Source organism: Pistacia vera, unplaced genomic scaffold (genome assembly GCF_008641045.1).
Source record: "Pistacia vera cultivar Batoury unplaced genomic scaffold, PisVer_v2 Contig588, whole genome shotgun sequence".
NCBI lineage: Eukaryota > Viridiplantae > Streptophyta > Magnoliopsida > Sapindales > Anacardiaceae > Pistacia > Pistacia vera.
In genome coordinates, this window is record NW_022196432.1 from 104,623 (window position 1) to 120,599 (window position 15,977).

Genomic DNA, 15,977 nt, shown 5'->3' on the forward strand with positions numbered 1-15,977 from the left:
AAGAGAAGGCTTTTTGCGTTAATGGATACAGAGAATGCTTTGTGCGTTAATGGATTGTTGAATGGGTTTTTGTTTTGTTTTATTTGGTTTTTGTTTTATTTGGTATTTGGAATGGGTTTTGTTTTTATTTGCCATTTGGCACACGCATGTGAATGGGTTTAATTTGGCATTTGGCACATGATTGTAATCGGTTGTTTAACTACAGACATGCTTCACTCCGCAATGTTATCGAGAGAACCTTTGGTATTTTGAAAAGACGGTTCCGTATTCTAAATGGAATGAACAATTACCTGTTGGACAAACAAGGGAAGATTGTTATGGCATGTTGTGTACTTTATAATTTTATTAGAATGTACAATATGGACGACCATATCTTCGAACAAACCAATAATAATACGGGTAATGAACAAGTAAATTGTGATCGTCAAAATGGGGCAGAATATGGCCGAAATGGAGAAGGACCGAGTCAACCGGACAACATGACGATTACACGGGATAACATAACGAATGCATTGTGGGTGGCATAGTGGACCATGTTGTAGTTGTTAATGGAGTATACGTGTAATAATGATTGTAAGGGTTAATAATTAGTACTTTTGTCATATATGTATTAATATAGTGTTTTTAAACAGTTGGATTAGTACTTGAAATTAATATGGGTTTTTGTTTTTTAATATATATGGGTGACAAAATTACCAATAAAATATTTAGTATTATTAAAATGTAATTTGATAAGTTATATATATATAATAATACATTATTTTAACAAAATGCAACAAAATATTATATTAATAAATCATTTATAAAAAGATATATTAATAAAATATTCAACACAAATATCAAGATCAAAATACTCTACCAAACACATATCCTGCAAATCTTATTCTCGTAATCATAACCCTATCCAACTATCCAATACTATCCCCAAAATCCTATCTAAAATAATAAACCAAACACACCCTATAATTCCTGACAAACCCTATTTGAAGTAGATAATTAATTAAGTTCACAAATCCTCTGCGGGAAAGACCCTTACTTGCTATTTGCTACTACACGACTTTGCATTAGAATTTAGTAAGGTAAAATTAGGTGTTGCATTTGCACGCATCAAGCACCCATGAGACTCAGGAGACCGAGATGTGCCATGTGGGAAAACTATGAAAATCTATTTATGAATTAAAACATCATAAAACTCTTCTAGCTAAAACATTTATAAACACTCCTTTTTGTGTACCACCAAAAATATAACATCACTTGCAAATAACCAAAATACAGCTGAATTTTCCTTTACAAAATGAACGTATGGTATCAGATTTTTCCATGTCTTTTACAATCCTAAACATGAAATAATACATGATGAAGAAATAGAAACTTTGCAGCGGAAAATGAAACACAACTATGAAACATATGATGAAATAAAGTCATGTGGCCCAACCTTGAGTGGGATTCACTCTTATACACGATCTCCTTCTTAACCTGGTGGGGGCAAAGAAAAAAAGAGCATTTAAAGATAACTTTGTTAAAAAGAAAGTTACGGGTTTAGATTTTTCTACTCACAGTTTGAAGCTCTACCCTTAAACCGAAAAACGATTGAAATCTTCTAATAATGCCCCCGCTTGTCTCCCTATATACAAATCCAATAAATCTTCCATACATAAGCCTCCATAAGGTAACACCTCAATATTAAAATCATTTGACACTTCACACACCAAAAGATTAACATAACTTCTTCTTTAACAAAACTGTCTCATAACCGAACATTGGTTGCTCTCTGATTTTTCTTAAAACTTCTACTTATAATTTTAAGCTATAATTTTAACAGGGCGTTCTAGAGACACATAAGTTGTTCCCATAATTTTCTCAGGTCATTCCTTAATCAATAACTATTTAAAACACAATTTTCTTTCAACTCATTCAAATCTGTCCCCTGTTTCCAGAATTGGGGTTACTGAGTTGAAAAATTCATAACAATTCAGCCCTTAATCCAAACCTCACGAAACTCTCCAGAATTAAACTAGACACATATAGGATTCACCAGAATTTAAAATCACTCAATTTGGATAAGAATAAATACATCAATTCATTTTCCAAAAATACATGTTCTGCAGAAAACGAAAATTCCAGAATTCACAAGGCAACTTCAAAAATCCATATAAAATTCAATCCTTCAAGTTTTTGAGTGAAATAAATTTCTAAACACTCCTCAAGAAGTCTACAACAGCATATCCGAAATTCAGCTTCAAACAAAAACCCAAAACATACAAACAATTTTCGGAGTTCCAGATGGTCAGATTTCTGTACAATAAACCCTTGTATCAAAATCATATCTTTAACCCATTTTTGTTTAAGAACAAGCTCTATATTCTACCCACACCAAATTATTAAAATCAATCTCCCTATTATAGTGTAATCTCATGTTATTACACTCAATGATAACCAACACAATCTAGTGAACTAAAACTCATCAAAAAAGGGAAATTTTAACCTTTACTCACCTCCCATATGCTTGATCTTCCTCCACTCTCCGATCACCGGAGTTTTGCTCGCCGGCGGCCACTTTTCCAGCCACCTCCGCCGGTCTCTTCTCTCCTCTCTCTCTTTATTCTTGGTTTCATCTTCCTCTCCCTTCTTTCTTTTCTTCTTCCTCTCCTTCTCTTCTTCTTCTTTCTCTCTTTTCTCTCTTTTCTTTCTCTCTTTTCCTCTTTTTTTTTTTTGTTTTTCTTCTTCTTCTTCCCCCTTTTTCTTTTCATTGAATGGTTACTGTTCATCAAAATATCTGAAAATTTTCAATTTAGTCCTCACTTATTTCGGCTATTATTGTACTCCCCAAAACTTTCAAATTATTACACTTTATCCCCAGAATCACAAAATAAAATTTACTAAAATTCCATGAAAAAAAGTACGGGGTATTACACTCATCATAGCGGGAGTTCGTCCACAAACATATCTGTGAAAAGAGCTGCAGTCAGAGGATGATGTTTCTCTCACTTGCTTCTACAGCCTTACGGAGAAATACTTCCATATTGAGAACTTTGTGGCGACGCTCCACCGCCACTACCACGGTCCTTTGGGCAGTGCGCCAGGTCGGGGGGAAAATAAGAGGGCTGATCGTCAATGGGCTAACGATGATCAGCAAAAAGGAAAGAAATAGCAGTTTGAGCCTAAGAAGTCTTATGCTCCAGTTCCTCGTCGTGATCGCGACAGGAGTCAATATACCCCTTTGAATGCATATGTCTCGGCCATTCTTGACAAGTCAGAAGAGGCCGGCCTACTTGGAGAGCCTGAGCCCATGAAAAATCCCCCTTTAGCTAGAAACAGTAAAAAGCATTATCGTTATCATCGGGACAATGGGCATCACACCGATGAGTGCCAAACTCTCAAGTAGGCAATTGAAGACCTTATCAAGTTGAGGCATTTCAAAGAGTATGTTGATGACTCTGCTCCCTTAAGGGAGAAAAATTGAGAGGAACCAGGTAAGAAACATCGTGATCGCAAGGGTATTTGTAGCATGGGGATAATCTTTGGGAGACCACACCTCAGAGGGAACTCGCGAGGTGCCCAAGAAAGATATGCTCGTGCAGTCTATCATGACCCTATACGTGTGATGAACATGACACAGCGACCATCAAAGGTTCGCAGAGATGAGGAAATCACCTTTTCCGAAAAAGACACAGTCTGATTGCATCATCCCCATGACGATGCTCTGGTCATCACCCTAAATAGGGTGTTGTGACGTCCATAGAATGTTGGTAGATAACGGAAGTACTGTGAACATCCTATTCCAGCAAGCTTTCGAAAGAATGAAATTGGATGAGGCCGACCTGAAGCCCGCCTCTATCCTCCTATATGGTTTTACAGGGGATCACCTGATCCCCAAGGGAATGATCTTGCTTCCAATCATGCTGGGTGACTCCGACGAGGTGACCAAGGTCATTGAATTCTTGGTAGTGGATTGCCCCTTCGTTTTCAATGGCATCCTAAGGTGACCTCTACTAAGAAATTTCAAGGCAATCACTTCGATCTATCATCTCAAGATGAAGTTCCCCACCCCGACGGGGATAAGGGAAGTAAGCGGATCTCAGTGCGCGTCTCGCGACTGCTATTTAAGGGCAGTGCAGATGGCATGCAAGGGGAAAGGCATCCCGCGTGGCATTCCTGAACAGGCAATGGCAATCAGTCGGATCGAACCATAACCTGGCCCAGCCGAGGATAATATGGATCCTCGTATCCAGGAATACCCTTCCAGTGGGCCACTTGAGGATCTATTGGAAGTGTCAATCGACTAGAACGAGCCTAGCCAAGTGTTAAGGATTGGAAACAATCTCGACCCCCAGCTCGCTACTGACCTGACTAGCTTCCTCAAAGAAAATATTGATGTGTTTGCAAGGACGCATGCTGATATGGTCCGGATCAGCCCGGACATCATTTGTCATGCCTTGAACATCGATAGTGAAGCCAAGTCGGTCTGCCAGAAAAGAAAAGCGATAGATCCAAAATGATATGCTGCCTTGAAAATCGAGGTAGATAATCTCCTTCAGAATGGGTCCATCCAGGAAGCGCTCTACCTGAGTTGGGTTGCCAACCTGGTTCTAGTAAAGAAGCCCAACGGCAAGTGGCGGACCTATGTTGACTTCACCGACCTCAGCAAAGTCTACCCAAAAGATAGCTTTCCCCTACCCAGCATCGACCAGCTCGTTGATGCCACCTCCGGGCACGAGCTGCTGAGTTTTATGGATGCATACTTGGGATACAATCAAATTTCGATGTATGCGTCGGACGAAAAGCATACCTCCTTTGTTACAGATCGGGGGCTGTATTGCTACAAGGTTATGTCCTTCAGCCTAAAAAAAGCTGGAGTAACTTACAGCGGCTGGTTAACCGAATGTTTTCCGAGCAGATCGAGAAGTCAATGAAAGTCTATGTTGATGACATGCTAGTCAAGTCGCATGTCACTTCAGATCACAGAGCGCATCTCGCTGAGATGTTCGACATCCTCTGGAAGTACATAATGAAGCTCAATCCTTTCAAATGCTCATTCGGGGTATCCTCAGGAAAATTTCTGGGGTACATGGTTAACCAGAGGGGAATAGAGATTGACCCTGAGAAAATCCAAGCTCTCCTCAACATGAAAAGCCTGACTAACTGAAGACAGGTTCAAAGTCTTAATGGGTGAATAGCAACACTCAGTCGTTTCATATCGAGGGCAACAGATCGTTGCTTGCCATTCTTCAATATACTTAGGGTAAATAAGAAGTTTGAGTGGACTCCCGAGTGCAAACAAGCATTCCAGAGCATTAAAGAGCACCTCGGAAAGCCACCTCTTCTGTTCAAGCCTCTCCCGCAAGAAATTCTCCTCTTGTATCTGTCCGTCTCTTAGTATACGGTCAATACAGCTTTAGTTCGGGAAGAGAGCAGGGTTCAATGGCCAGTTTATTACGCAAGCAAGCGTCTGCTGGATGCCGAGATGCGATATCCAGAAATGGAGCGATTGGCTTATGCCCTACTGATAGCCTCCAGAAAGTTGTGACCTTACTTCCACGCCCACACAATTCATGTAATGACCAGTTACTCGCTCAAGCAAGTCCTCTAGAAGCCAAAGGCATCGGGTAAATTGCTCAAGTGGGCCATGGAACTAAGTCAGTTCGATCTGCAGTATAGACCGAAAGCAACCAATAAAGGGCAGGTTGTTGCCGATTTCATCTCAGAATTCTCATATCATCTGATAAAGGAATCCGAGCAACAAGCCAACGAAGTCACCTAGGAAACTATTCAGAACTTGTCGACCTGGAGCCTGTACATCGATGGATCGTCGACAGGAAACGGGTCGGGGCAGGCCTTCTTCTCTTAAGTCCCGAAGGGACTCGTATTCATGGCATCCTTTAGTTTGGGTTCAAAGTGACCAACAATGAGACCAAGTATGAAGCTTTGCTCGCTGGATTGCGATTGGCAAGAGAAATGGGATCAACTGCGATCAACATCCACAACGACTCCATGTTGATTGTCAATCAGATTTAAGGGGAATATCAGGCCAAGGAAGAAAACATGATCAGCTATTTGAAAAGAGCTAAGGCCGCACTCGAGCCATTTGAGCACTTCACGATCACGCAGATCCCTAGGGACAGCAATTCTGTTGCGGATGCCTTGGCAAAGATAGCCTCATCGTTGGACTCAAACACCCCAAAGAGTATTCCTGTTCGATTCATAGAGACCCCCAGTATCAGTTCGCCCGAATAAGCCGTGAATGTGACCGAGTCAATCTCCTGGATGACCCCTATCATTTAGTATCTCTGAGATGGGATCCTGTCCAACGACAAGGTCGAGGCAAGAACCCTGTGAAGAAGAGTTACTCGTTACACACTCATAGGAGATCAGTTGTACAAGCGAGGGTTTAGTGCCCCTCTTCTCCGATGTGTAACCGACGAAAAAGTAGACTATATCATAAGGGAGATACATAAAGGAATATGTGGTAATCACATGGCTGCACTATCCCTCGCCAACAAGGTTGTTCATCAAGGGTATTACTAGCCCCTGATTCAAGAAGACACCTACAACTTTGTTAAACCATGTGACAAGTGCAAACGGTTCGCAAACGTACCACGAGCTCCTTCCCACCAGCTGGTAACCATGTCCAGGCCCCAGCCATTCTCCATGTGAGGAATCGATCTCATCAGACCCATGCCAGTTAGTAAAAGGGGAGTCCAGTATGCGGTGGTCGTGATAGACTACTTCACCAAGTGAGTCGAAGCAGAGCCATTGGCCGCGATCACCATCAAAAAACTCAAGGACTTCGTCTTCAAAAATATTGTGTGCCACTATGGGATTCCTCATACCCTTATCTCTGATAACGGGAAGCAGTTCGATAACGAGGAGTTCAAGCATTTTTGCGACAAGCTGGGTATCCATAAGAAATTTGCCTTAGTCACAAGACCGCAAGCAAATGGTCAAGTTAAAGTTGTCAGCAAAACCATCAAGCACACTTTGAAGGCCAAACTTGGTGCGGCCAAGGGAAATTAGGCCGATGACCTTCCTAAAGTTTTGTGGGCATACAAGACAACTTTGAGAACCTCTACCTCAGAAACCCCTCTTTCGCTAGCATATGGCTGCAAAAAATTGATCCCTGTGGAGGTAGGAACCGGTTCACTTCTGAGGGACCTATTCAACGAGGCACTTATGCGCGCAAGTCTGGATCTAGTTGAAGAACATCGCAGCAAGACTCAGCCAAGAATAGCAGCCTATCAGCAACACGCGAAAAGGTTCTTCGACTCTAAAGTCAAAAGAAGAGACTTCCAGGTCGGCGACCTCATTTTGAAGGAAGTCCTTCTTGGTACAAGATAACCAAGTGTAGGAGTTTTGGGACCGAACTAGGAGGGCCCATACTGTATCGCCAAAGTGATAAGACCAGGGACTTATCATCTCAAAAGGCTAAATGGTTCCGAAGTACCGCGAGCTTGGAATGCTGAACATCTCCGACCATATTATCAATAATTCCGAACTCAATTTTTCCTTGTAAAGATTTTACTTTTCCTAAACCTTGTAAATAAGACTAGTTCCTTTGTCACCACCTTTTTCATATGTATAATTCTGTTCGCATAGACTTGTACCAATATTATTGTTATTGTAGACAGTTAGAATGCGATCTCATGTGTAACAAAAAGTACAAAAATTGTAAGTATTCATAACAAATTAAGAAAGTCATGTCTTTATTTATAAAATAAAAAAGGAGTACAAAAAGCGAGCATGGGAAAGGCAGTACAAAAAGTAAAAGCAATCATTGGCCTTCACCCCCAACTCCCGAAGACGCGACCTCATCGTCCCCAGGCTGATCGTCGACCACCTGGTCAGCCGCAGGCTCCTCTAAGACATACTCTGGATGCTCTTCCAGGTCAGGTCCTCGGGTGGCCTCCGCTGCATCCTCATCGCCAATCTACGCCATGGATTTGAGGATGTCCCAGTATTCCTCCGGGAGGTCGGACAGAACCATTTTAGGATTCTTCAGCCGTAGGGCATAGATGGACTAAATTGCCCATTCAGCAGCCTTCTTCTCAATCTCCAACTCTTGTTGCTGCCTCTCTTTGGTCAGCGAAGTGACTCGGTCTGGCTAACTTGGAGTTCGGCCTCAAGCACCTACATTTGCTTTTCGGTGGCCTCCCATAGCTCCGCCCTTTCTCGCTCTGCTCGTAAGGCCCACTAGGAGGTCGTTTGCAACTCCTGCTCTCTCTTACCAACCTCTTTGGTGAGTCTGGCCACCGTCCTCTAGAGCTCATTTACCTCCTTTCCGTGCTTCTCTAGCTCGGCCTTCTGAAAGTCCACCGTGCGAAGAGCAGCATTCTTTTCGTTCAGGTACTGGTTCGCTGAAACTGTGGATAATTCTTTCTCTGCTTCAGCGGCTTCTAAGTCTCATTTAAGCCACGCGTTCTCTTCTCTCAGCGCGACCATCCCCTCGGCAGCTCCCAGTTGGACCTTTTGCAGGGACAAGTGCATGGAGAGCAGAGCTTGTGAACGAAAAGAGTAACAAGTTAGTTTCCTTGCTACTGAAAAGAATAAATGTAAAGTCCTCGCCGAGGACAGCTCATTCAACCTAGCTCAGGTGCCAAAGGAATATGGACATCAGGTCCACAGGGTTGGAAGCCACGAACGTCTCAAAAGCCTCCGCGAGCCCGCACTCCAGCAGGGTAAAAACCACCTGCTGCAGATGATACGAAAGTTGCCCCATCGAGTCCAACATGGGTGTGTTTGTGCCCACACCTGCAGCAGGAGTTGTATCGCCCGCTGGTTCTTTGTCCAGTCTCCTCCCAAGGTCCACAGCCTTGCTTTACCTTGTTCGCGGTTCCCCCAGAGCAATGGAGATGTCGGTCACACCCCTAGAAGGCCCTCAAGAGTGGAACGCGCGGTAAGGCTACGACCTCTTGGGTTGAACGCCCAGGCCCTCTGGTTCGGACTCTGACTCTTTGGTCCGAAGTTGCTTTCGCTTCTTGGACTTTTGGGCCATGGTCTTGTGCTTCGGGCGAACAGTCGAAGGCTGGGGAATTGTAGCAGGTCGTACCGGAGCACCATTCGGTGTCCCTCTGATGGGGAGACCGTTGGGAGCTGTTCCAACCAGTCTGGTGGTGCTTACTCGGGGGAAGGTGAACTGCCTCGGTCGTGGTGATCTGGGCACCTTGGGAGGCATGGTCGCTGCATGCGAACATCGTTAGTAAAACAGTTCACTGCATGAAAAATCAAAAGGCAGGCTAAGGTTAAAAAGCTTACTCGATGGGTCTTTCAGGTCGCTTCGGGGTTGAAGAAACCATACTTCCGCAAATTTGCGGTTGTCATGAGCAGCCTTATGTCACAACTCTCTTCAGGTAGAAAACCGAAGGTAGTGATTCTGTCTGGATCCTCAAGGAGCGATAACCTGGTCATTTTGTTAACTGCAAAGAAATCAAGAGCTCATTAGCGAAGACCAAAAGGGAAATTCGCGACCTCAAAAGAAAGGAGAACCTACTCGACTCCAGAAAGTGGCAAATGCTATCGTATTGAAAGAAAAAGAACTTCACCTCATATGCCCCTACATTGATGGGGTAACTATGTATTCTCGCTTCTATCTAGAGCGCTTGGAGAGGTAGAATGAGTCCTTGTCCTTACTTTTCTTCAGGATGTACGAGCAACTAAGCTCCAGCGTGGTTAGCTCGCCTAATCCGTTTTCACCGCAGGCGATATACATAGCCACTGCTATCATATATGCATTTGGCGTTAGCTGTAGCAGTGCGATCCCAAAATGATCGAGGACCGACCTGACAAAAGGGTGGAAAGGGATCAACCCTCCACTCTTAAAAATATTCTCGGAGATCGCAGCCATCCCTTGTGGCAGATTCCAAGCTGTGTGTATCCTATCTTGGAAGACCTCCACACTGAGAGCATATTGGTCTACCACCTTCTGAATGTCCTCGGCAGTAATCATCGACAGAATCTCTTAAGGGGGACCCGTAGGAGCATCCTGCACGAGTGAGCTGGTCCCCTCCTCAATTCTGGTTGTTAGGGAGTCCATTCTACTGCAGTCTGAAAAAAGTGACATGTAGGGAATCATTCAGTCCTCGTACACTATTTCGTACAATGACGTGGAGGAGAAAGTAAAAGGCTTCCTCCCTTAAACCCTAGAAAATCCCTAACAGAGTATTTTTAAAGCCACCATCAAATGGCTCAAACCCAAGGAGAATATTTCATCTCCGATCAACTATTGGCAGACTATCATCGCATGGCGACTATCGAAAATAAGAAATAATAATAATAAAAGTGGCAAAGAAACCATCCTTACCTCTTGGAATGAGAAGATGAATCTCCTGCTTCGAATATCAAGTGCACACCAGTCCGATGGACAAAGAACCAAGGCTCACAAAAAATTTTGCTCTCTCTGAGAAGGTGAGTATTGTGGCATTACCTGAAGTGAGCTTGGGGTCTTATAGTGAAGGACAGGATGCTTTGGTTTCTTGAAGTCAAACGACATTTGAGCAGAAAACGCATCTAACCGCTGACCGCTACCACGTGTCACAAATCAACGAAGAAGAGTGACCGTCACACTTCGAGAAACCTAATCGTGTTCTCTTCCATTGAAACACTCAAGCGACGGCATGTTTCCCTCCTCCACATTAAATGCGCCCACATCCACATTTAATGCTCTGATAGGGAATGTCATTTCAGCATGACTTACATTTAATGCGCATGGCTGACACTTATTGCGCATAGGACACGTCTGTCAGAGTAAAAGATATTTCATTAAATGTATAGGTTATAAAAGTGCAACGGATAACATCTGAAGAGGTCGTTATATAGAACACTCTTTGTCTTATGTCGGTCGCGAAGCAACATGACTCTTCGATCATCTTACGTTAGTTACGAAGCGACGTGATTCCTTGTCTTCGGTAAAAATTCCGCTAAGTGCAATAAGGTCGTGAAGACCAGAGTCATCGATATGGCACTGAATATGGTCTAAGAATAAGTCACTGAACCTTACAGTAAGTCATTTCAGGTCACTTGCATGGGAACGTTTCTTTGACCTCCTTACAACCAGGTCGGATCGACCAGTATCTCGTCAAACGCATCAAATCAAGGCATAATAGGTAGTTTCCAAGGTTCGATTCTCAAATCTTAAAAACTAGGGGACTTCTGTTATGCCTGGAAAAGTAGGGCTAACATAGAGCCTTGTCAGCGTAAGTGGTCAGAGCTTAGGTAAGTCCTGTAGCCATTCAGACGCAGCCACGTCGCATGCTGACGCAAGCGGCATACTCCTGCCAATACAGTGGGTGTGCGCCAGGCTGGTGAAAGGCTGGAGAAGACCCACATGTCCAATCCCTGCAAACGTCGAGTAAATCACTCGAGCAGGTGAACAATGGGACGTAAGGAAGGATTTGCACGGTAATCTGACCCACTCCTTGATTTAGTAATCATTACCTCAACTCATCCCACTATAAATAGAGGGTGCCTCTCCCGTTTGTGGGATTAGCTAATTTCTCTCTGGAATAACATATACTCTCTCTCTCTCTCTCTCCTCTCCCCTCTCTTCATCGCTCCACATACATGGCGCATCGCTTCTCTCCTCATCCCCTCGTCTCTCTCTTCTGCGCGTCGTAAATCCCCTTGTGTTTTTTTTTTTTTTGTTTTGTTTTTTGGGGGTTTTTTAAGTTCAAGCTCGCTAAACGCGACCTGACCTCATATATATACGATATAAGTGGACGTAGATTCACTTACTTAAGCATCTGAACCACTTTAAATACCGTTCTTCATCTTTTTTTCAGTTCAATACCCCCATACACGTGTGTTTCTGAGTCAGCTCAGCATTTCCCACGTCGTTAGTTGGTGTCAAAATCAGGCATCAACAAAATCTGAGCTAAATTATCCTACTTCATAAACTGTTTTTGCACTTTGGGTAAAGTCTTAGTTATTGAGATTATAGTGAATTATGACAATAATTTACAAATATATCGGCCACCACTTCCTAGATAATAATATTTATTAATGACAATATTTTCAAATATACGGCCACCACTTCTTATATAAATATATTACACAAAAACCTGTTCTATCATAATCCTTTTGCAATGTGGTATGCATATGGCACAGGACACATAAGCAATTAATGATGATGCCACCTAATGGGTAAGTGGTCAAGTGTATGCAGGGACAAATTAGAAATAAGTTTGATTTTTATGTTGGTACGCTTTGATTACTTAAATGAGAATTAAAGTTATTAAAATAATGTTTATCATGATGGTCTCAAGGTTTTTACAATACCATTACAAGTATGGAAACGGTGCTAGAACTTATATATCTGCAGAGTTTGACGACGAAGCTGGAATCTTAACAAGAAAATGATATGTAAATATGCAGAGAAGATAACGAGAATGCATCAGCCATGAAAACCATTTGTCTGGAACAAATGAATGGATCCAAATGGATTAGACCTCACTGGTATATAGTCTGAGGCTCTGAGCATAGGGATCTGACACAGCATGTTAGTGTAAGGCTAACACTCAACTATACCTTTAGAATTGATAAACAAGTTTTACTCTCATAAACTTAGGTTATAAAGTTTGAAATAATTTTTGAATGCCTTAAAAAGAGCAAATTGATATATTATGGGCACCATACTCCCTTTGGATCAAAAGTGATGATTGTTTAAAATTGGGTTGCCCGTGTTTGGGCTTCTAAAGCTCAGCCCTATCTAGAGATTTAGCTGCTAGACGTTCTACATCAGGATCTCCTCGTATTATAATATGATAATTCATCATCCCACCCCCCCCCCCCCCCCCCCCCCCCCCCCCCCCCAAGATGGGTTAATTTGTGACATTTAAGCTCAGTAGATGGAGATTGTGGAGATTATTGAAGATCTAAAGAATTTCACCTCCACCAATAGATAATCCCAATTATGCCTTAAAGATTATAAGCCTAATCTTTAATATCACAATGTTTTATGTAGTGAGTATTTGGTTGATGATAATTAACCAATAGCCATACTTATCTTCTCTGCACCCTTTTTTAATTTCAATGGTGCAGGAACTTATAATTAAATGATAATATAATGCACATAGAGCACGTTTGATTAATTATTTAATACATTACAATTAGAATATAGAAAAACTAGATGGAAAATATTAGGTCAAATCTCTCTAGTTCCAAGAAATTAAAGTAAATCAATATGTAAACAAAATAATTGGTTATAATACAAAATAGATATCCAACAATGGAGAAAATTGTGCTTTAACTGTTATTTTTCCCCTTTCATGCCAAAATTCAATTAAGGTCATAAAAAAAAATAGATAAACTTAAAAGATACGGGCATATAACAAGATTTTTGAGTAATCTGAGTAACGTCCAACAATATTTTAATAACATTTCATGAGTTACCAATTAAGACATTGTTATATTTTATTATTTATTTTATAATAAATTATTGAAATATATTTATGAAAACATTAACTAATTATTGAATACTTATTTACATGTATTTTAATAATTATGATATGTTTTATCAAACAAAAATATGAATATCTGGATCATTATCCATTCAAAGCACCTTAATTAAAGATTAAATTTACCCAAAGAGTAAGCAACTTTTTCCCACCCAAGGTTTGCCTTAATGATCCTTTCCTACCCAAAGAGTTTCAAATTACCACTTTCCCACCCAACGTTTATATTCCATTAATACCCAAAATACACTTCACTTTTTCAGCTGGCGTTCAGGGAGTTACCAGGAGCCAAAATAGAGATTTTTTATAGAGTAGAGACCGATGGATAGAATGGTAGTGACCGATTGAATATTCACTATCGAAATTAGCTGGAAATCAATTAAGAACAAGAAACCCTAGCTTTGAGATGGCCGGCAATGGACAAGAAATCAGGTGCTAGAGTAAGAGTTTTGTAGATAGAAGACCGGAGGTTCAAATGGTGGTGACGGAGAGAATTTACGTCACCAAAATCGGCTTTAAGTAGTAACGGAATATTAACTTTGGATGGGGAAGTGGTATTTTGAAACTTTTTTTGTGGAAAAGTGTCATTAAGGCAAACCTTGGGTGGGAAAAAGTCGTTTACTCTTACCCAAAACACATGCATTGCTTTGAAAAAAACACAATAGTTAACAGAATGAACTTGTAACTTCTTTAAAAATTTGAAAAAAAAAAAAAAAAAAATTCTTCAATCGAATCATTTCTAGCCTTTCAATGGAAGTGGTGGAATGCTCTGCTCGTGCCGAAAGAAATTTTCAGGATCAATTTTGGTCTTCGCTCTCACTAATCTCTGGAAGTTACCTTTGAAATACTTATCACCCCACACTCTAGCCTCTCTGAAACTTGTGTTACCATTCTTGTTCATACCCAAGTCAAAATCTTTGTAATTAACATATGCACCTCTGGGGTTCTTTGAAACATAAGGAGCCATGTATTCATATATATTCCTAATCCACTCAATATCCTTTTTCGCATTCTTGTTATCATCTCCCCACAGTACCGTATAAGCGATTTCAAACATGATTCCCTGTCTATAAGGGAAAGGAGTTTCAGATTCTGGAATCTTGTTCATCATTCCACCATACGGGTTGAATAATATGACTTCTTTATCTTCTCCTTCCAATAACCTTTTCCATAGGCCCTTAAAAGCTGTGTCAGGAATGGCCTCTTTGACAAAGTCTGATTTGCCTTTGAAATAACCCTTAAACACATTCTGTCGTTGAAGTAGAACCTCAGGAGGAGCGTCACTCGGAAAAAGGCCGTTGTAAATCACAGACTTTATCCAGGTTGTTTCATTGCAATCTTTTCGCGTCAAACCCAGTTCTGGAAATCTCTCTTGCACAATTTGAAGGAGTTTTTCAGCACCACCAAGATAAAGGGCGGTGTATAAACATGTTACTTTTTTCTTGCCATCTTGTTCTGCACCTTGCACTTGTAAGGAAACTCTGAGGAAGAGATCTTCATCAAGTGTATGTGCAATTTGCTGCCATTTATGGAAGAGTTTTGTGGCGCCTTGTTCTAATGTCTTTGCAACGTTAAACACTGTAACAGTCGGTGGCACAGGAACCAATTTTATCTTCCATGAAACAATAATTCCAAAGCTTCCTCCTCCGCCTCCTCTTATTGCCCAAAATAGATCTTTCCCCATGGCGGCTCGGTCAAGAACTCTGCCCCTCGCGTCGACGATTCGAGCGTCGAGGACGTTGTCAGCACCAAGACCATATTTTCTCAACAAGAAACCATAAGCACCTCCTGTGATATGCCCACCCATTCCTAAAGTTGTGCAAGCACCGGCAGGAAAGGCATGAATATTGCTTTTCTCTGCAATTCTGTAGTAGACTTCACCGAGCATTGCGCCAGCCTCGACCCAAGCACTGTTGTCATCAATATTTATGCTAATTGATCGAAGATTGGCAAGGTCTACAATAATGAAAGGTATTTCAATTTCGGATACATAAGAGGCCCCTTCATAATCATGGCCTCCGCTACGGATTCTCATATGAATTCCAAGCTCATTGGAGCAAATAACGGCTGCTTGGACATGGGATTCCTGCAACGGTGTGAAGATAAACTCAGGCTTTGGCACTGAAGACCCTGTAAACCTGAGGTTTTGAGCAGTAGATAGAAGGATTTGAGAATATGATGAAGAATTGTTTGGGGTGTACAGAGTAGATAAGGGAAGGGGAAGCTTAGAATTAACAGAAAGACATTGAATATACTTTTCTGGAATTGAAGTTGAAGTTATCGGGGAAACGGATAACAGAAGAACTGATGAGAGTATTGAAAGAATAGAATTGTTTGAGCTCGCCATTTCTCAAGTTTCTCGGTTTTCTGTATTTCCCGTTGAAATGAGAGTGTTTTTAGTCATCTTTTATACATGAGCTATGGCCTTTACAAAAACTAAAGTTTATAACAACATTTTACCCAAATTAACTCCAGACAATTTTTGAGCATTATTTTTTCAGCACAATGAAATATGCTAAATTCATACCGAAGGAC

General features: G+C 41.4%; 1 protein-coding gene and 1 long non-coding RNA gene across 2 annotated transcripts; both read right to left on the bottom strand.

Moving 5' to 3' along the window:
* Nucleotides 1–1,236: 1,236 nt before the first annotated feature.
* Nucleotides 1,237–2,683, bottom strand: LOC116109723. Its single transcript, XR_004124795.1, has 3 exons — nucleotides 2,496–2,683; nucleotides 1,558–1,624; nucleotides 1,237–1,476 (listed from the first exon to the last, which is right to left on the bottom strand). It is a non-coding gene; the product is annotated as an uncharacterized LOC116109723 (long non-coding RNA).
* An 11,498-nt stretch (nucleotides 2,684–14,181) lies between these two features.
* Nucleotides 14,182–15,789, bottom strand: LOC116109701 (berberine bridge enzyme-like 13). The gene has a single exon (XM_031395925.1). The coding sequence runs from the start codon at nucleotides 15,787–15,789 to the stop codon at nucleotides 14,182–14,184; it is 1,608 nt and encodes a 535-aa protein (XP_031251785.1).
* Nucleotides 15,790–15,977: the final 188 nt, after the last annotated feature.

Excerpts from the sequence above, each read along its gene's own strand:
- LOC116109701 (XM_031395925.1), bottom strand. The coding sequence starts at position 15,789 with ATGGCGAGCTCAAACAATTCTATTCTTTCAATACTCTCATCAGTTCTT.